We start from the raw sequence: 22,565 nt of genomic DNA, 5'->3' as shown, positions 1-22,565 counted from the left end.
TTTCTTTAATCTCTCTACTTTCCTCTGTTATCACCCTTGTACCTTTCACTCTTTCTTTCTCTCTCTAGTTCCTTCCTTAATTCTTCAATCCCTCCGCTCCTTACCTCTTTCTGTTCCTCCCATGTGACCGGTGCTCGGCGAAGCATGATCTTCCTTTCTTGGCCTGACTACCACTAGTACAACACCTTATTTTCCTGTCTCCTGACTTTCATCTATGTTTGTAGCTGCAAGGCTTCAACTTCACACACCAGTTTAACTTAACTTGTCCTTTTAGTCAAAAGACACCTGTTGTTTGTATTTGTAATTGTATAACATTTTCTCCATTTTCTTGGGGTTTTTTTGTCTATGTTTTTGTACATTTTCACTTACTTTTTTCCACAAATTTAATGCCCTTAGCTTAGATTTTTGGGGCCTACCAATTTTGAACAGTCTCAAGTGTAACAGGCCAAAACCGTAATGATGATTGGAAGCTTGACTGAGGAATAGAAAGTCACGAATGTTCCGTCCTGGTTTTCCTGTCAATCTTTGTATCGTCCATCTGTCCGTATGCTTTCATTGTTGTCTGTTATGCTCTTGTTCCGTTTTTTGGATATCTATCTATCTACACCTATGTAAGTTCTACCAATTAATAATGATATATATATATAACAGATTGACTCTTTAAAAAAGAGAGATTATGACTGATAAAATAATGAAAGTAATATTTACAAAGGAAGTTTAGCACCATTATACAAAGAAATAATTAGACATGGAATATCATAAAAATTATTAGAATTAGGAATCAAATGTGGAAATATTATCAAGTGGCTAGCAGAAAACCGCTTGGAGAGTGGTCTTTCTGCTACTCTCGTTCTTCCTCTTTACTATTACGTATCTCGCTTTACCCCTCTCGTTCTTCCTCTGTTACTACTACGTATCTCTTTTTTCCCCCTCGTACTTCCTCTCTTTCTCTTTTTCTCTCGTTGCTCACCTATTCTTCTACTTCGTCCCTTTGTTTCTCCCTCTGCCACTCTCTCTCTCTTCCCCTTACACCGGCATGGTCACATGCTTCCGGTCAATAATCCTTTTCTTCCTTGGCTGTCGCCGAGCTAACACGCGAACCATTTCGTCCCAAACTTTCAAGTTCGTGCCTCACAGCGTTCATACACAAACAATTTTTCTCGTCTGGCCGTAAAGCCTTTTCTGTTTGTTTTCCTGTCTTGTTTTTTTGTCCGCCACGACATTCCTCCATGGCAAGATTTAATTTGTGTATACAAATTTAATTTGCGGTACATGGGAAGAGCTGTTTTAACGATGCGTCCTGCCTAGCTCTTCGAAACGCCGGTGTTAAAACGGAGGTAGCTGATGAAGTAGAATGTTCTCTATGTGGCTTGTGTGTTTTCTCGTCTCTGTTTTGTTTGCAATGTCCTGTACCCAGATATGCACCTACACATACAGGTGGATGTCGGTATGCACATACCTGTACGTATATATGCATATACTCATTTACTATTTGTTTATATATATATATATATATATATATATATATATATATATATATATATATACCAGACATAACCTTAGTAACAATAAGAACAATAGGGATATGATCTAGCTAATTATCCCCTACACCATGAACCTAAAATCTAACATAGTCTATTCATTAATGAACATAATAGATAAACATCTAAATGTAAATAATAAATATGCAGCAATATTTAAGAACAAAATTGGAATCGGCCACAGCCTGACATGTAACTTAGCTACCATCATAGCCTCTGTTAATAATAAAAAAATTAGACGCATTCTATGCTGCTAGAAAGACCACGAACAACCAAACTAACAACCGTCCGACAAATAGAACAAACCCCAACCCTAATCCAACACCCCTTGTTAGGAGAGACACACACCAAAAAAACAATAGGGTCACACAACAACACACAGACATAGACACCCCTTATAATTTATGTAGCTGTAGAGATAGGAATAAATGCAATTTCTCCAATAGATGTAAGACCGAAAATATAGTTTACCAATGCAACGTACAAACAAACAGCCATATTAGATCTTACATTGGCGCCACGAAAAACCAAATACGCTTCAGATACAATGAGCACCAATCTAGCTTTAAAAATAAATAGAAAGAAGGCAAATTCAGCAGGACTTAGTAGCATACAAACTAAAATGGCATATACTAAAAACAGCAAATTCTTATTAGTCAACTAACAGACGTTGCAACCTCTGCCTAACTGAACGCCTTGAAATCCTAATGGCTACAACACACCTTTTAAACAAGAAATGCGAAAATAACCGAATTTGTCTACACAATACAAAATTTTCATTTTCTAAGTATAATTAAATATGTAAAATAAATTTCACTTTCTAAGTATAATTAAATATGTAAAAAAGAATTTTCCTTTTCTAAGTATAATTAAATATAACTGTTATTTCTGCATCTCTCACACCATGAACTTTAACATACTTCTCAACATTCTGAAGAGATCTACCAATCAAATTGGCAGATCGAAACGATCGTCAACGAATCATTATACTATCTCCACATAATTAATTAAATCAATGGCTAACTAGCGCAATTGACCTACTTCTTCTTGTGTTTGTTTTTCCATTATCCACTTGATTATAATTATAAACTGCGGTTTAAATGATAAATTACCTGCCTGTGGGTACCTTCTAACAAAGACGGTACCCACATCTCCAGGAGTGCCTTCGGATTTAATTATCCCCTGGTTGCTTAGACACTTCAGCTTACCCCTTGAATGTTTAAGCAATCCTATCATATACCTATACACACACACACACATATATATATATATATATATATATATATATATATATATATATATATATATATATATATATATATATATATACATACATGTATATATACAAATCTGGGTTTTGTCCCCGTTAACAGGGGTGGCCGAATCTACCACAATGCCATAGCAACCACCCTCACACCATTTTGCCATTTAACCGGTTTTGGGCATCTTCCCTTCTCAAGCCAACCCTCCCAATCTCCTCCACCACCCATCTCCTCCATGTTTTTCTCGGTCTACCTCGCTTTCGCAGTCCATTTATCTCAAATTCAAGCACCCTCCTCAGAACATGTTCCTCATCCCTCCTCAACACATGCCCATACTACTGCATTCCATTCGCCCCTGCCAGTTGTTCCACTGTTTCCTCCAACTCCAGCATCCCCATCAAGTCCTCAGTCCTCCTCTTATCAAGCATTGTTCTCTCAGTCCTTCTCAAAATTGCCATCTCTCTCTCCCTCAGACACCCATACAGCATTGCAGCTCTCATGCAACTCCTATAGACCCTTCCTTTCATCTTCAATGAGAACCTTTTCCCTTATAACAGCACCCCACATTCTCTGAACTTTACCCAGCTAAGTCTTGCTCTTGCAGTCACAGCTGCTTCACATCCTCTTACATCCAACCTATCTCCCAATATCAAGTGGCTAGCAGAAAACTGCCTGGAGGACAGTCTTTCTGCTAGTTATATTAGATATATTAGATAAAGATTTGTATAGAATTTTCGAATAATGATGTTTAAGTGTCTTCCTCTATAGCTTTGGACTGACCAAAGCCTTGTGAACGGATTTGATAGATTGAAACTGAAAGAAGCTTGTCTTATATATATAAATGTATATATATCTGTGTGTGTGTCTTTGCGTCAGTGTTTGTTCTTCCCCCATCACCACCATCACCTTCACTACTTGACAACCGGTGTTGGTGTGCTCACGTCCCTGTAACATAGAAGTCCAGAAAAAAAGAGACCAATAGAATAAGTACCAGGCTTAAAATATAAACACTGGTTGATTCATTCAATTAAAAATTCAAGGAGGTGCCCCAGCATGGCTGTAGTCTAATGACTGAACCAGGTAAATAGATAAATATATATATTTATTTATTTATTTATTTATGGGTTTCAGCCAGGTGGAGCACCACCATGACTTTCTGTCTTTATGCTGTGCTCTCTTCACGTTCCTTGCATGGCTCTTCTCCTCCACCTGATATAGTCCAATCAAGAGTTTTGATAGCACATCTGGTGTATGAGAGAATTTGACATCGCTGCCCTAAACTGTGTCTCATTTCGAGCTATTGGCTCGTCTGGTATCATGGAGAGGAAAGCGTCGAGTTTTGTTTTGAAGACCTCTATATCCATGTCTTGCAGGTCTCTCAACTGTTTTGGCAGGGCATTAAAGAGCTGAGGTCCTCTGAAACTGAGGTTGTTGCAGTACCTTGTTCTTATGTGAGATGCAGTGGACGGTACCCTTGGTACCATGCAGTGGCAACCTGTGCGGGCATTCATGTAATTCTTGATGCCAAAGTTTGGTACCAGTTCTTCCAGTATTTTCCATATGTATATTATTACATATCTCTCCTGCCTGCGCTCCAGGGAGTAGAGACCTAGTGCCTTCAGTCGCTCCCTGTAGTTCATCTGTTGGACTGTGGCGATCTTTTTTGTATAGTGACGCTGAATTGCCTCCAGTTCTGCTGTCTGCTTGACACTGTGTGGTGACCACAACTGAGAGCAATAGTCTAGGCGGCTCAGAACAAATGTCTTCCATAGAGTCAACATGACTTTTTGATCCCTTGTTCGGAATGTCCTCAGTATCCACCCTGCCAGTTGTCTGCACTTTGCTGTCAACTTGACAATGTGCATATATAAATATATATATATATATATATATATATATATATATATATATATAATAATAATAATAATAATAATAATAATAGGGATAAAAATCCAAATTTACAGGTAAAAACTCAACTAACTTTGGTTCTTTTCTCTAAAGTTATATATATATATATATATATATATATATATATATATATATATATATATATATCTATATATATATATATATATAGATATATATATATATATATATATCTATATATATATATATATATATATATATATAGATATATATATATATCTCTCTCTCTCTCTCTCTCTCTCTATATATATATATATATATATATATATATATATATATATATATATATATATATATATATAGATATATATATAGATATAAAAAGAGAGAGAGAGAGAGAGAGAGAGAGAGAGAGAGAGAGAGAGAGATATTTAATACTTTTTTTATTGCATGGTGTGTTTGTTTCTTTTTGGCATCTGTTATTTTATTATTGGTCTTCTATAACAATGAAGCTATATCCTTTAATTTGCTGCTTTTCTTCACAAGAACTGAGAAGCTAGATTGCGGAACTATTATTTCAACATGTTGTATCTGTTTATCATCTGAAGAGACACATCTACACCGTCAGATGCTCCTGAACCAGTTGTTAAGTATCTCACCCATGAGGGATCGCTGCTAGATGTGTTGAAGCAATTGTATTGATTAATAAACTCTAGATTACCTTTCATCTTTTGTCTCTCAATAACTAGATATAGATATGCATTTGAATACTTATATATATAAGTACTCACACACATAATATATATACATGCATACTTTATATATACATATATGTATATACACAGATACACACTCACACACTATGTATTTGGTTTTGGCATCAAAGGCAGTGGTGAGTGGTACCACAGCAGAACCCTACTTTCTAATAAAAAGAATATATATATTACAGGGTGTGATGGGTAAATTATCACCATTTTATATTCTTAATTTTGCACATGTGCATTGTCTGCTTTTGATTTTGTTGACTACACAGTATAGTAGCGTCAGTTGGGCACTGTGTGAGAAAAACAGCACCATGACGCAATTCACTCTGCCAGAAATTTGGAAATGACATGCTGCACTGCTTGACATTCATGCCAGAAGCTCCAATATGAACAGATGGGGAATACACAACAATCATGTACCGACAGTGATAAAAATCAAACATCCAGTCAACATCATGGTATTTAGAGTGATCACTATCGATGGTGACGTTATGCCTCCATTCATCTCCCCACACAGCCTCAGACTCAACATGGAGGTCTACATCAAGTGCCTGAAGGAGGTAGTGCTGCCCTGGGGACAAGAGGGTGGCTGCTAGAAGACCCTGTGTCTGGCAACAGGACTTTGCACCATGTCACACAAGCAGGAGAACCCAGTCCTGGCTGTCAGACAATTTCTGCAGCCACATCACTCCTAACATCTGGCTACAACACTGCAACCCCCTTGGTTATTATGTGTGGGTGCAAAACTCCTCGTAACACCAAAGATGAACTGAAAGCAAGGAGTATGGTAGCATTCACCAACTTAAACAAGGAGAATATCCAGAAGAGTTGCAGGAGATTCCGAAGTCGTCTGGAGGCCGTGGTTAAAGCCAATGGTGATTTCATTGAAAAAATTTACTCTAAAATTATATAATTTTGGTAAATATATCTGTTAAAATGAGATATCAGTGTTATTTCCATTTTTGCGTAATTTAGAAGACAATATATTCACTGCACTGCACATTATATACATATATATATATATATATATATATATATATATATATATATATATATATATAATTTGTTTTGTCAAATTCCTGATGTGAAATCGTGTTTTGAAAGTTCATCCACATCATAGATTTTATTCAATCATTTTTCACAATTATGGCAAGTTGGAATGCAAATGTAGAAGTCCTCTACAAAGTTGTGTGGAAGGAGAAAAGTATTGCATGAAATTTGAAATTAATGATATGTCAGTTGTGTGCAAGTGGCAAAGTAAAAAGAGAAGTTAACTCTAACAGTTACTGAGAAAAGAGAATTTTTTTTTTTCTGTTGTTGTCTCAAATCTATAGCTGTACCAAAGTTGAACTAGGCCAAAGGGATTGGATGAGCTATCTAAATTGAACTCTGTGTCACCTAAGATGGTAGTGAATTTGTGAGATGACACTAATAAATTCTGAAAACTGAAATTTCAGTTCTTGGTTGAGAATTTAGTGTGTATCTACTACACATTATATGAGCTTGCCTTTGCTGTTTGTGGGATTAGATTTGCCACTACAGTAATATTGATACCAGAATTTTCCACTATAACAAGTACTTTTTCAGATTTTTAACCTAAATATTAAAGGTGTGTATTATACTCAACAACTAAATGCTACTCATTTTTTTCAATCAAGTGTATCACCATATTTAGGACAGCATTACAGAAGTAAGTTATATTTATTGTTCAACTTGATGTGCAACAAAGTGTTAAAATCATTTACATTTTTCTATGATAGTCATCAGTACATATAATATTCCACATGACTTTGTATATATACTTTTTGTGTGTGTGAATAACACTTTAATGTTTGATGCTGTTGAATTTGTTCCAAATCATTCAACATGAGCTAGAGTCATTTTGTTTATTTTATGTATACAGTTTGAAGTTTTCTAAATTATCCAACATTGTTTCTACTTTCTTGCTGTAACAGAATCTTTACTTAGTCGTTCTGTTTGTCTTTAGTGTTTGAAAGTTCATTCTGCATTACATATAAAGAAATCAATATATCCTCACATCAGTCACAATGGTCAAAGGAAACTAAAACAACAAATGGAGTTGGGGTGAGTGACAGACAAAGATGCTAAATGTAGGAGGCCTGTAATGAGATGTTTTGCTCTGAAGTCACTGGTATTTTTATCAGAATGAGACTAAATTTTTATCATGAATTATACTTTACCGGTTTCACACCTACATGTAGTGAAACACAATTCCTAATTTTGATAACTTTTGAAAGATAAATCCATAAGGAACAAGAAACAAGAATGTTACTTCTACTGGTGTCTGAAGGTCTTCTGTAAGAACAGAATTCAATGAAAGTCATACAGATCCTCATATTTTCATTATGACGGCAAATTTTATGAAGTTAATTTGTTTCGAGACCAGGTGTCTCAATTTCTTTACAAATGTCTACAGGTCATGGATACATTCATGTATGTCAGGAGGTAATGAAAGAAGCACAGCATGACTTGTTTTCATTTCTGGCAGATTTATATAAAAAGTTTGCATACTCTTTTACTTGTTTCAGTCATTTGACTGCAGCCATGCTGGAGCACCACCTTTAGTCGAGCAAATCGGACCCCAGGACTGATTATTTGTAAACCTAGTACTTATTCTATTGGTCTCTTTGGCCGAACAGCTAAGTTATGGGGACATAAACACACCAGCATCGGTTGTCAATCAATGTTTGGGGGGGACAAACACAGACACACAAACATACACACACACACACACACATATATATATATATATAATAATAATATTAGGGATAAAATCCAAAATTACAGGTAAAAACTCAATTAAAATCAATTTATTAAAAATTAAAATTAAATTAAGTTTCACAGTATAAAATATATATAAATATATAGTATTAGGGTTCTTTTCCCTAATACTATATATATATATATATACATATATACGACAGGCTTCTTTCAATTTCCGTCTACCAGATCCACTCACAAGGCTTTGGTCGGCCCAAAAATATAGTAGAAGATACTTGCCCAAGGTGCCACGCAGTATATTGTTTCCTTACTAGTCAGCAGTTGCTTTCCAAAATTCACTATTGAACCTAAATCATACCACAGCAAGCCATACAAAAAAAAAATGTCTTGGATGAAGGTAACTGCAAACACTGTGAAACTTTTTGTGGCTGTACTTCTCATTGTAAACAAAGGAAGATGAATCACATACCATCAGTTTTTATTGGTAAGAAAAATATAAAACCGTACAGGATTTTTCTTGGTATGTCTTGGTGTCTAGGTTGCCATTATTTCAATTTGGAGAATATATACTTATTATGACTTGCTCATTGATATTTTCACAGGTGTATTTATGTGGTTAGAGATAATGGTAAACAGGTCATTAAGGCACTAAAGAAAGAGAGTATATATCACATAGAACAGTTTGTTAGCACTTAATACAAATTAGTAAACTTTGCTAGTAGATTCACATACTAGACATTATCCCTCACCAGCTTCTTAATGAGAACTAAATTCTCCAATGGTTTTATAACCTGTAATTTTCCATTTATTTTTTGTAACCACCAATTTCAGTTTATATTCTTTATTTAAAACTGATTCTATTCTGCACTACCACAAAAACAGATCTGATGCATCTTCCTCCTATCCTCCTTTTCACATCATCCCTTCTGTGAAAAAATATGACTTCAAATTATAAGAATAAGTGAAGTCATAAATCTTGTCTGTAGCATAAAGTTTTTAACAAACAGTTTCTGCAAAATGGATGACCTGATGAGCCTTTCCTAATGTTGTGTGATCATACAGCATGTCTGTTTCAATGAATGGGTTGCTGAATACCTCAAATACCTTTGAGCACAATTAATCATTAATTAAGAAGCTTTTATATTTTCTTATTTCATTCTTCATGTAAGCCTTTTTAAAGTTAGTTATCAGATATATAACAACTCAGCAGGTAAGGTGAATTTTATACTTCATATTGTTTTATTACAAAGATAAACATAAACAAAAATCATGCTTTAAGTTAAATTACTACTACTTTTACATTTTTAACTTATAAAAGTTGACAATATTACTTTAAAAACAGATATAATCGAATAAAACAAATGAATTCTATCAGGAATCATCCAAAATTTAAAAACCATATTTGAAATTTGTACTATTTTTACAGCTTTGAATATATCATAAATGAAATGCAATGTACCTTTTTGCTCAGTTTGTTGCACTTTTCACTAGTCATCAAACTAAAATGTTATACTATATGTCCTTTATACTCAAAAAAGAGAAGTTTTACAACTTTCATTCTAGCATTTTTGAAAACTACTAATTTTCTATTGCTCAGAAGTATTTTGCTTCAACTATACTTTGATAAGTAGTGAGGCCCAGTTTTACTACATTTTTGTTAACATGCCAACTACCTTCAGTTTCTCTCCTAACTATTGTTGACCACATTCCTAATGTAGTTTAGTGGTAGATATTTTTATTAATAATCATAGTAATACATGTATAATATATTTCTTCATATTTTTGATCATACAGTAGGTATCATTTAATGATGAACTTACTATAATTTTAGCCTTATATGAATATGCCAACTTCTGTGATGAGAATTTGAAATTTTAAATGTATTATAAAAAATTAGTATGTAGTTTTTATGATCAAAGAAGACTCCAAATTTGAAAGTTTCCATAACATGGATAAATGTCAGTTCCTGATTAACAATTTAAGCTGTTAAATATCCATTTCATGTGTATTATTTCGTATAAAGTTAAAAGTATTTAAAAACTTTTAAACATTTTATATATTCTTCAAAAATATTCTCTTAAATATTTGTCTTATTCCATTTTTACATAACTAAATTCAGTAAATATTTTCCTAGCTTGAAACCTACCAGTAAAATAAAAAGTACACCCAATTCAAAAAGATCAAAATGATTATTGAATCACTTGCTAAAAATTCCTGTTTACCACAAAAAACTTTTATGGGTAGGTTTGTTAAGGTACGTATTCATTTATTCATCACTTTTCATAACAAATATTTTCACTAACAACTACACTATTTATATCAATTTAAATGCCTCTTATTTTTATTAATATGCTAGATCGATGTAGTGGAATTAGAAATTTAACCAAACAACCTTTTGTATTTTCTAAAGATATTGTTTTTACTGCAATATCCTAATAAAATGTTGTGAAAATAATTTTAAATAATATTTCTTTCCTAATCCTTAACTGAATTTGGAATAAGTTTATACAGCTCTTCATAGCTGGTTGGTATGACATGCAGAAGCCATCACAGTAGCAATAGAAAAGGTAAAGTTGTGTGACAGCCTACCTGTGGGACAGTAGTTGGAGACTAATCTCATGCTAGTTGTTGATGCATTTAGTCCTTTTTTGCTAAGGCTGGTCAAGTGTTTGGTGTATGCTACATGCTTTTTATTTCATCTACATGCTTTTTTTTTTCATCTACATACTTTTTATTTCAACAAAACCGTTTTTTCTTCCCATAAAAGTTAACATAACTGATATTTTACATTTTACAAACTAAACTAGAAAATCTATACTCATAGTCATTTTAATCTTGTTTGTGATCTAACATGCATTATTTTTAGCCTCAGCAAACAAAATATTTTGGTGTTTCCTAGTAAACTTTTTCATTTTATTCTCCTTTTATTTCATTTTGTGTAAAAAAATTATTAATTTCTTATTTATGAAAGTCTCCATTAAAAAAAATTCTGTTTTTCTTCTTTTATTTTACAAAAACCTAAAAAAATAATTTTTCATGTGTATATAATTTTTTAATTTGAAGATTCAAATATCTTATACAACATATATTTTACTAATTTTTTCTCTTATTTCCCAGAGAATAATTACTTCTAAGTATGAACTAAAGTTCATTTAACATGTTATTAGGCAACAGGAAGTTGAAGGCTTGTAAAGAAATTTTCATTGGCATAAGCATGACTGGATGTTTCAGAAGTTTACTTCACAATCACTTGGTTTCAGTAAAATTCTACCTCACCTTGAGCAATTATCTTCTACTGTATACCCAGGGTGACCTTGCTGGTGAATTTGGTTGATGGAAACTAGTTGGATGTCTGTTGTGTGTGTGTGTGTGTGTGTGTGTGTGTGTGTGTGTGTATCCTCAACACTTGACAACAAGTGGTTCTTCTGCAAAAAGAGAGCATTGAAATAAGTAATACACTTTAAAATAAGTACTGAGGTCAATTTGTTCCACTAAACCCTTTAAGATGGTGCCCCAGCATGGTACAATCCAATGATTGAAACAAGTAAAGAACAAAAGAGTAGAAACAACTTCCACTTTTTAATCATATTAAGTAACTTTTTAGCATCATACAACACTGGCTTGGAAATGTTAAAAATATTTGCTTGAAGAGTAATATAGTGAACACTAATCTAAAAAGAGATATGTAAGTGTAAAACTTTGGATACTGTTGTGCAAGCATGTAAAATTACAAAATCCTCATCATCATTGTTTAGCATCTTCTTCCCATGCTGGTATGGGTTAGACAGTTTGATTGGAACTGGTAAACTGAAGAGTGGTACCAAGTTCCAGACTGGATGTCCTTCCTAATGCCAACCACTCCAAGAGTGTTATGGGTGCTTTTATCTGCCACCAGCAAGGATACCAGTTACATGACATCAGCATCAGCCACAACTATGATTTCACTTGGCTTGATGAGTCTTCTCAAGCATGGCATATCACCAAAGGTCTCAGTCACTTATCATCACCTCCATAAGGCCCAATATTCGAAGATCATGCTTCATCACCTCATCTTCCTGGGTTTACCTCTTCCATATGTTTCCTTCACAGTTAGATATTGGCACTTCTTTACATGACTATCCTTGTCCATGTGCATCACATGGCCATATCATCACAGTCATCTCTCTTGCATACTACATCTGATGCCTCTTATGACCAACTTTTCTCTCAAGACACTTACACATACTAGGTTCATTTCTTTCAAGTCTACGCATATCCTCAGTGGTCACAGCCCATGTTTCACTGCCAAGTAACATGACTGTTTGCACACAGGCATCATACAATCTGCCTCCCACTCTGAGGGATAGGCCCTTAGCTGCCAACAGAGGTAGGAGTTCTCTGAACTTTGCCCAGCCTATTCTTATTCAAGCAGCCAAGCTTTCAGAGCATCCATCTTCACTGTTGACTTGGTCACCTAGAAAATGGAAGCTATCAACTACTTCTATGTATTCCCCACCTCCTGGTATATGATGGAGTCTATTTTCTGTACATTTCTAGTGATTATTGTACGTCCACACACAATATTTTCCCTCTTAACCTTCCTCTGATATTGGTGAACTTCTTGTGTGTCTATAACTTGTACCAGGTATATCTTATGGAGTTTCTACATATGCCTTTTCTACATATCAAGCAGAGCCATCTAACTGAAGGGATTTGTGAGTTGTCCTCTTTCCTATTTACTAAGACTTTGATTTTTGCTAAATTAACTCTAAGACCTTGCTTCCAAACCTGAAATTTCTTCTCTTGTTCTAGAAGTGATTCATCTATAAGAACAAGGTCATCAGCATAGAGGACCTCCCAGGGGCAGCCTATCTTAAATTCCTCTGTGATTGTCAGGAGAACTATGATGAACAAGAGGGGGCTAAGGACTGATCCTTGCTGAACCTTACTTGTACCCTGAATTCATCACTATACTTGTTACCAACCCTCGCCTTACTAACAGCATCCCTGTACATAGCTTGTACAGCTCTCATCAACCACTCATCTATCTCTAGTTTCTACATTGACCACCAGATAAGGGAGCAGGAAACTTTGTCAAAGACTTTCTCCATGTCAACAAAAGCCAAGTACAGAGGTTTATTTTTGGCTGGTTACTTCTCCTGCAGCTGCCCCATCAGAAATATAGCATCAGTGGTACTTCACCCTGTCACAAAACCAAACTGCATCTCTAACTCTCTTCCTAATTAGTTGGGCTATGACTCTCTCCATAACTTTCATCACCTGATCCAACAATTTGATATCTCTGTAGTTATTTCTGTCTAAGGTGTCACCTTTACCTTTGTAGTTGACTATGATGCTGCTACACCAATCATTGAATATGACTCCTTCGTATATAATCTGGTTAACTATATAGGTGATAACCCACACTGCCAAATATTTTGAGCATTTCAGAGGTGATTTCTGATGGGCCAGGGACTTTCCTGGCCTTCATCACTTTATCTACCCATGTTTCCAAAGGTGAATTATTCAAACCCCAAAGAATTCCTCTCAACATATGGCTATGATGCTCCCTCATTACTTCTGCTCGTCATCAGAGGTGCACATATTATCAGCTACTAAGGGACATGCTCAACTGGTTAGGGTCAAACAACTGACAAGCAAATTTGTGGTATTGAGCAGAATATTTGCTGTAGCCCATCTTTTATACCAAGATAAAATAAGGTACATAATAACACTTCCAATCAGTTAAGATCAAAAGCCATGAAAGCCACTGCCTGGTACTGCATCAGAGCATTATTATTATTATTATTGAGTGAGAGAGCAGTGCATGCCATCAAAGTGACACTGGGGTAAAATATACAAAGATTATAGACCCATCATGACTACCCGTCTGATAAGGGTACACCAGGCACATGCATCACAACCATATGTGTGCGACATGGTGATCTCATATCAAGATAAACAGTGCATGACCTCGCAGGTGGGGCCCAGTTAGAATTTTTTTCAGGTCGAGTAGCCCATCCTGCTCAAAAGGTCCCTGAATAAGGTTTGTTTAAGGATGTTGAGCAAAACACCCATGTTTCCAAAGGTGAATTATTCAAACCCCAAAGAACTCCTCTCAACACATGGCTATGATGCTCCCCCACTACTTCTGCTCGTGATCAGAGATGCACATATCGTCGGCCACCAAGGGACATGCTCAACTGGTTAAGGTCAAACAACTGACAAGCAAATCTGTGGTATTAAGCAGAATATTTGCTATAGCCCATCTTTTATACCAAGACAAAACAACGTACATGATAACACTTTCAATCAATTAAGATCAGAAACCATGAGAGCCACTGCCTGGTACTGCATCAGGGCATATGCTCCCCCACTACTTCTGCTCGTGATCAGAGATGCACATTTTGTCAGCCACCAAACACATATCGTCAGCCACCAAGCACATATTGTCAGCCACAAAACACATATCGTCAGCGACCAATTGTTATTATTATTATTATTATTATTATTATTATTATTATTATTATTATTATTATCTTCATTTAAGGCGGTGAGCTGGCAGAATTGTTAGCATGCTGGGCAAAATACTTAGCAGTATTTCACCTGTCACTACATTCTGACTTCAAATTCCACCAAGGTGACTTTGCCTTTCATCCTTTCGGGGTTGATAAATTAAGTACCAGTGGAACACTGGTGTTGATGTAATCAACTCATCCCCCCCACCAAAGTGGTTGCCCATGTGGCAAAATTTGAAACCATTATTATTATTATTTACTTTTAATCTGCATATTTGTTACAATCACTTGCCAAGACACATCCAGCGTCCTAGAGTGAGTGAAGGATAAGAGATGTTACAGTATGACTGAAAGCTTGGGGAGGGGAAGTGGCAGGGGCAGTAGCGAAATATCTTCATGTAATACAAAGCAGGCATTTAAATTGATAAGGTTTTTCTAAGGATGTGGGCAGTACTTGTTAACACAATCTTTTGAATTTCTCTGAAACATGGTTCTCCTGGAACACTATCTAGATGTTTCTGATATCCATTTCTTAACATATCTAGGGTAACCACAATAACAGGAACAGTTCTAGCTTTAAAATGCCACATCTTTTGTATTTCAATTTCCACATCCTTATATTTACTTAGTTTATCAAATTCCTTTATGGATATATTTTTATCAGTGGGAACACTTACATCTATTTGTCTACAAGTATTTTCTTCCGTGTCTTTAATGACTATGTCTGGTTGATTAGCCTGGATCGTTCTGTCAGTGTTGAGTGGAAAATCCCAAGGGATAGTGACATTTTCACCTTCAATGACTGGCTCAAGATGATGTTCATACCAGAAAGGAGGAGTGTTGATTTTGTATTGTTTACATATTTTCCAATTTAAATACTGTCCAACCCTATTGTGGCAATTTTTGTATTTGTTTGGTGTCAGCACAGGACATCCAAGACGAGATAGTCTGTTGTTTTGTCAAATGTATCACAGAATTATTATTATTATTATTACTGTAGTTGTTATTGTTGTTGTTGTTGTTGTTGTTGTTGTTGTTGCTGCTGCTGCTGCTGCTGCTGCTGCTGCTGCTGCTGCTGTTATTGTTGTTGCTACATATGTACTCACAACAGATTATACTGTTGAAAAAGAAAAATTCCTAACATCAGGCGACAAGTAACCTTAGATACCAAGAACCCTCCTAAGTATCCCAGCTGTCCCTAATAACACTGTTTTCTGGAGCTGCACTAAACTGGGTTTTATGCTTATTTCCTCTATCCATCTGTTTGAATCTTTAGTGATAGTTCCTAATGCATCTATAACAACTGGGACACATTTTATCCACACTATCCATAGTCTCTGCAATTCAATGGCTAGGTCCTGGTAACTTGCTATTTTCTCTATACCTTTCATATTGATTTTCTCATCATTTAGGACTGTAAAGTTAATTATCTGGCACTTTCTATTCTCTTTATCTACTACTACTAAATCAGCTTCTATTACTTTGTCAGTCTGAATGTTAAAGCTATTATTATTATCATTATTATTGTGGTTGTTGTTATTATTATTATTATTATTATTATTATTATTATTATTATTATTATATGTTTGACTTTTGCTTTGTATTTGTACAAGTTGGCTCCAAGTCTCACCCAGAGACCTCGAGAGACAAGTTAGAAGTTCATGTTGGTGTTATGCTTAGGGTGTTATATATTTAGTTTTGCACATAGTATTGTTTGAGAGAATGTTTAAGAAAACATAACAAAATTATGAGTTTGTTTTAAAATTTGAGATTACAGAGACAATATTTTACATAGTATATGGGCAGTTCCCATGAGCACTATCTTTTGAATTTCTGCCATTTTGGGGTTTCCTGGTATCTGAGCTAAGTAGGAATCAGCCCCTTTTGCTATCATTCTTAGAGCATCTATGACAACAGGTATTGTTTTAGTCTTGAGGTTCCACATTTTGCCAATTTCTATTTCAAGATCTTTATACTTGCTTAGTTTTTGGTAGGTCTTGACAAATACATTTATGTCGATTGGGACAGTCATATCAGTGGGGAGGCATGATTTTTAGTCTGAAGTCTTTCAATATAATGTCTGGCCTATTCACATCTATCTTTCTGTCAGTTTGAATGAAGTTCCAAAGGAGTGAGATGTATTATTGTTGTTGTTGTTGTTATGATTGAGCGAAAGAGCAGTGCATGCCATCAAAGTTACACTGGGGTAAAATATATGAATCCCAGTATACCCATTATACCCGTCTGATAAGTGTACACCAGGCACATGCATCTCAACCATATGTGCCCGACATGGTGTTCTCATATCAATATAAATATTGCATGAACTTGCAGGTGGGATCCAGTTAGAATTTTCATCAATCAATCCCACTCTAAAGGTCCCTGAATAAGGTTTGTTTAAAGATGTTGAATGATAGACCCATATTTCCAGAGGTGAATTATTCAAACCCCAAAGAACTCCCCTCAACACATGGCTATGATGCTCCCTCACTACTTCTACTCGTCATCAGAGATGCACATATCATCAGCTACTAAGGTCAAACAACTGACAAGCAAATTTGTGGTATTGAGCAGAATATTTGCTGTAGCCCATCTTTTATACCAAGACAGATGAGAAGCCATGAAAGCCACTGCCCATATCCTACATAAAATACTGTCTATGTAATTTCAAATTTTAAAACAAACTTATAATTTTCTTATGTTTTCTCAAACATTCTCTAGAACAATACTATGTGCAAATCTGTGGTGTTGAGCAGAATATTTACTGTAGCCCATATTTTATACCAAGACAAAACAATGTACATGATAACACTTCCAATCACTTAAGATGAGAAGCCATGAAAGCCACTGTTTATTATTATTATTATTATTATTATTATATATTTAACTTTTACTTTGTATTTGTACAAGTTGTACAGAGACTGCAAGAGACAACAAGTTAGAAGTTCAAGTTGGTATTATGCCTAGGGTATCACATATTTGGTTTTGCACACAGTTTAATTATTATTATTATTATTTGTTTGACTTTTACTTTGTATTAGTACAAGTTGACTAAGTTTCATCCGGAGACCTCAAGAAACAAGTTAGAAGTTCAAGTTGGTATTATGCATAGGGTGTCATATATTTGGTTTTGCACATAGTATTATTATTATTATTATTATTTTAAGGCGGGGAGCTGGCAGAAACATTAGCACACTAGGTGAAATGATTAGCGATATTTCATCTATCTTTACATTCTGAGTTCAAATTACGCCAAGGTCGACTTTGCCTTTCATCCTTTTGAGCTCGATCTAATTGACTGGCCCCACTCCCCAAAAATTTTGGGCCTTGTGCCGAGAGTAGAAAAGATTATTATTATTATTATTATTATTGCCTTTGCACAGCTTCTAAAGCTGGAGATGTACTATGGTGTCGGCTATTCATTACCAGTGAACTAAGGTAACACCTCTTATTTTTCAAGCACCTTCAGGAGTATTCAAGCTGTTCCAAGTAGTGCTGTTTTCTGCAAGTGCTCCATCCTTATTGCAGCCTCTATTTGTTTCATGTACTACTACCACCTTTTTCATTGACCACAACTGTTTAATCCCCCAAGCTAACCTGTCATATCTCTCAACTTTTCTTTCTTCCTTATCGCATACCTTGTTGTCAGCTGGGCATGCTATCTCTATGATCCAGCATAGTTTGTTTTCTTTTTCAATTAAGATTATGTCTGGCTTCCTATTTTGTATCTCATGGCCGCAGTGAATCAGGATCCCACAGGATCTTTGCATTTCTATTTTCGACGATGCCTTCAGGTTTGTGGTCGTACCAATTTTTTGCTCTGTCAAGTCCATACTTGTTGGACAAACCTTGCTATATTGCCGTAGCATCTCCTATACTCCTTCTGGAATAGTGGCATATATTGCCTGGTAATATGCCATACAGTTTCACCATTTTGTCCATAGATTCTGCACTTATCACTTTCTGCTGTGTTGTCTATTCTGTATTTTATGTAGTTTGTTCTTACTGCTTTCTCTTGGGCAGCACAGATTAGAGCCTCCGTTTCCGGTTTTAAATCACTTTTAGTCATCCACATCCATCTTTTTTCTCTGTCTGTCTTATCTTCAACATCCCTATGAAATTGACCATGCATTCTTTTCTTTACCCACCTATTTTCAGTTTCATTCGTTTTCAATTTCTTGTATAGAGCTTTATCTTTGCAATCTTTCATCCTACACAAGTCTGACCTTCCTACTTCTAATAATAGCAGTCTTGTGGCATTTTTTACATACCATGTTATGTTGTTTTCTTCTGCTCTAATGCTGTGTTCACATCCAATAAGTCTTCTTCTCCCTCTTTTTCTTGGTGTCCCTTTTTGGGTGGAGTGTCCCATATCTAGTTAGCAACTTCCTTGTCTTTCTGTCTAAGCTGTTTAGTTCGTCTACTGTCCATACAATTACCCCTGCTCCATATCTAAGGAGTGAAACCACCCAGATGTTGATAGCTTCAATCTTATTCTGTCCGTTTAATTTCAACTTAAGGATCTGTCTCAGTCTGTGCAAGTACTCCATCTTAAAGTATTCTGTCATTTCTTTCTCCATCAATTTATCCATTTCTAGTAGCCTTAAGTACTTATAGCCCGTCTCTTCTATATGCTTCATAACTTCCCCAAACGGTATTGTTAGCCCATCCATACATTTGATTTTGCCTCTCTTCAAGACTAACACACCACACTTTCTCAGTCTGAACTCCATTCTGATATCAGCACTGAAGGTATACACCATATCAACGAGGGAACTGACTTGGGCTTCATCTTTACCATAAAGTTTGAGGTCATCTATGAATAACAAATAGTTGACTTTTTGCTGGTGGCTTTTGAATATGTACCCAGCTTTTGCTTTCCTCAGAATCAGTGTTAGTGGTATCAAGCACAGTACAAAGATCAGTGGGGACAGGCAGTTGCCTTGGAAGATGCCCTCCTGATTTCTACTGTCCCTAAACTTCTATATGCTGTCAGGCCTGTCCTCCAATTCACCATAATTTTTCCAAGCAATCACTCAACATTCAATGCAATATCGAATAGGTTCATACATTCCATAATCCAAGAACGTGAGATCATATTGTACGCCTTATGATAATCGATCCATGACATAGCTAAGTTACTTTTCCTTCTCTTGCAGTCTCTAAGTACAGTTTTGTCTATCAGGAGTTGATCCTTTGTACTTCTGCAGTTACACTTGCAACCATTCTGCTCATGCGGCAGGACGCCAATTTTTCCACATGTTCATACATTGACTCTGCGAGTATTCCAGTCAATAACTTCCACATAAGTGGCAAACAGGATATCAGCCTGTAATTGTCTACCCTATTGCCTTTTTCAATGTTTTTCAGGCACATCACTGTCCTACCCAATGTCAACCACTCTGGTGCTACTTGGCCGGCATTTAACAAGGTGTTGAGTTGCACAGCTATTCGTGCAAGACATTCACCAAATCTTTTGATCCAGTAGCCTTGAACTCCATCTGGTCCCGGGGCCTTCCAGTTGCTCATTTTTTTTGCTGATTTCCTTCACTTCCTTAACTGAAATAACTAGTTCTGCCTGTTTTGGATACTACTCACCTTTAAATTTGTGACCTGTAACAATTTTTAAAATCTGATAGATAGAAATTTTAATTTATTTTCTCTGCTTCCTATGTTCTATATAAGTATGAGTAAACGTATACACCCACCCACACACACACACACACAAATTAATATAAACAACTAGGTGCAATATAATACCATAAAGGAAAAGTTTACCGTCACTAATTGTGACCTATATTGCAAAAATTAAGAGTTAAAACTCTTAATGATGTAAGAAGCGCGCAATATATATACACTGACAGGGGAGATAACTGCCCCATGAGCATCTCTAGGATCACTAGTCTAGCTAGACTAGTTTCATCTATCAATTGTAGGCTCGTCAGTAGTTATGACTCAAACTACTAAATCTGGTTGTCAGTATATATATATATTTTTACCACAAAAATTTATGGCTGATTTAGTGAAATGCTAATGCATATATTAAAAATTAATATAAACAGCTAGGCACAATATCATATCATAAAGGAAACATTTTATCGTCACTAATTGTGTCTGAGAGTGCTGAGAGTCATATTGCAAGAAATAAGAGATAAAAACTCTTAATGCCATAAAAAGCATGCAATATATACAATGACAGGAGATATTAAAAAAAAAAAAATATATATATATATACTGACTGCTGGATTTAGCCAAACCATAAAGCATTGGAGTAGTCACTATTGACGAGCCTACAACTGACAGGCAAAACTAGTCTAATCTAGTGATCCTAGAGACACTCCTGGGATAGTTATCTCCTCTGTCAGTGTATATATATTACATGCTTCTTACAGCATTGAAATTTTTAAACTCTTATTTTTTGCAATATAGATGCTTCAGCACCTTCAGTTACAATTAGTGGCAATAAAATTTATTCATAAAATAATAGGTTTAAAAATAAATCATGGTTTATAATCATTTAACAGAAAATTAAGAAAATGGAGATATAGCATTTAATAAAAATCTATTATCTGCAAAAATCCAACATATTCTCTTACAGCAGTTTCAATCAAGCCTAAAAATTAAAATAGCAATTATTAAATCATTATGTTTGGCAAAATCTCATCTGCTGAGATGAATTGAAAACACAACACCTAATAACCTAACGATATTTCTTTTCTACCCCTCTGATGAGCTTTTACCTAACATAATGATTTATTTTCATGATTTACATGCAATGAAAAATGAAGTCAACATTGGTGAAATTTTTAATCAGAATGTAAAGGGATGAAACTAAATACCCAAGACGTTTTTTCCAGCATTCTTCTGTTTTAGGTATTGCACTTCTCTCTTTTGAGGATTAACATTATAATGATTTTTTTGATATTACCATCAGCGCATATTAACAGAGAAATGGAGACATATGGAGTTATTAGCTGTTGAAAACTGTCAGCTTCATCCTAACCATAATGTTCTTGAGGTTGGTTTTGGACCAGGTATTGGACTTCAAGCAGCCTACAATATAATTAAAAGTAAGTCTGCTTCTAGCTATCTTAAAAGAATCTCTTTTTATCTTGTTTCCATTATCACCTCCTCCTCCACTATTATTATTATTATTATTATTATTATTATTATTATTATTATTATTATTGTTATTGTTGTTGTTGTTGTTGTTGTTGTTGTTGTTGTTGTTGTTGTTGTTGTTGTTGTTATTATTCAGTAGTTTTATTTTTATAACGTGCTTTCACTTCACTACCGAGCGCAGCTCTGTGCGCCTTGGGTATGTGCTGTGGTTTGCTGTGGTGCTCTTATGTTTACTGTATTGAAAGTGTTTTGCGTAGAATGTGTGCAGTACCCAGTAGTGCAATTTTCTGTATGTTATATATATTTGTAAGTCCTGGTGTTTTTGTTATGTATTTGTCTGAATATTTTTTTATTATACCTAAGGCACCTACTATGATAGGAATTGTTTCTGTTTTTAGATTCCACATTCGAGTTATCTCTATTTCCAGGTCTTTGTATTTTGAAAGTTTTTCCATTTCTTTTAGAGAAACGTTGTCATCTGCTGGTATTGAAACATCAATTAGAAGGCATTTTTTTCCTTCATGATCTTTGACAACTATATCTGGTCTATTTGCCTTAATTTCTCTATCTGTGTGTATTGGCATATCCCAGAGTATGGTTGCTTTCTCGTTTTCTGTGACCTTTTCTGGCGTGTGTTTATACCATCTTTTTTCTGTTGCTATTCCATAATGTTGGCATAGCTTCCAGTGTATATAGGTCCGAGCTCTGTCGTGTCTGTGAATATATTCCTTCTTAGCCAGGACTGGGCAGCCAGAGATAATATGATTTATT

At 35.2% G+C, this 22,565-nt stretch overlaps 1 protein-coding gene across 1 annotated transcript in view; it reads left to right on the top strand.

The window, feature by feature from the left end:
* LOC106882529 (uncharacterized) overlaps window positions 1-22,565 on the top strand; it is a 33,901-nt gene that overhangs the window by 563 nt on the left and 10,773 nt on the right. The window contains exons 2-3 of the mRNA XM_089346820.1: window positions 10,310-10,429; window positions 21,607-21,742. Coding sequence (XP_089202946.1) covers window positions 10,361-10,429; window positions 21,607-21,742 — 205 coding nt within the window. The 5' untranslated portion in view covers window positions 10,310-10,360. The remainder of the gene's footprint in view (window positions 1-10,309; window positions 10,430-21,606; window positions 21,743-22,565) is intronic.

The sequence above is a fragment of the Octopus bimaculoides genome, unplaced genomic scaffold (genome assembly GCF_046866305.1).
Source record: "Octopus bimaculoides isolate indiv1 unplaced genomic scaffold, ASM4686630v1 contig182, whole genome shotgun sequence".
Taxonomy (NCBI): domain Eukaryota; kingdom Metazoa; phylum Mollusca; class Cephalopoda; order Octopoda; family Octopodidae; genus Octopus; species Octopus bimaculoides.
Note: the sequence above shows the minus strand (reverse complement) of the source record. Positions and strands in the feature narration are given on the sequence as shown.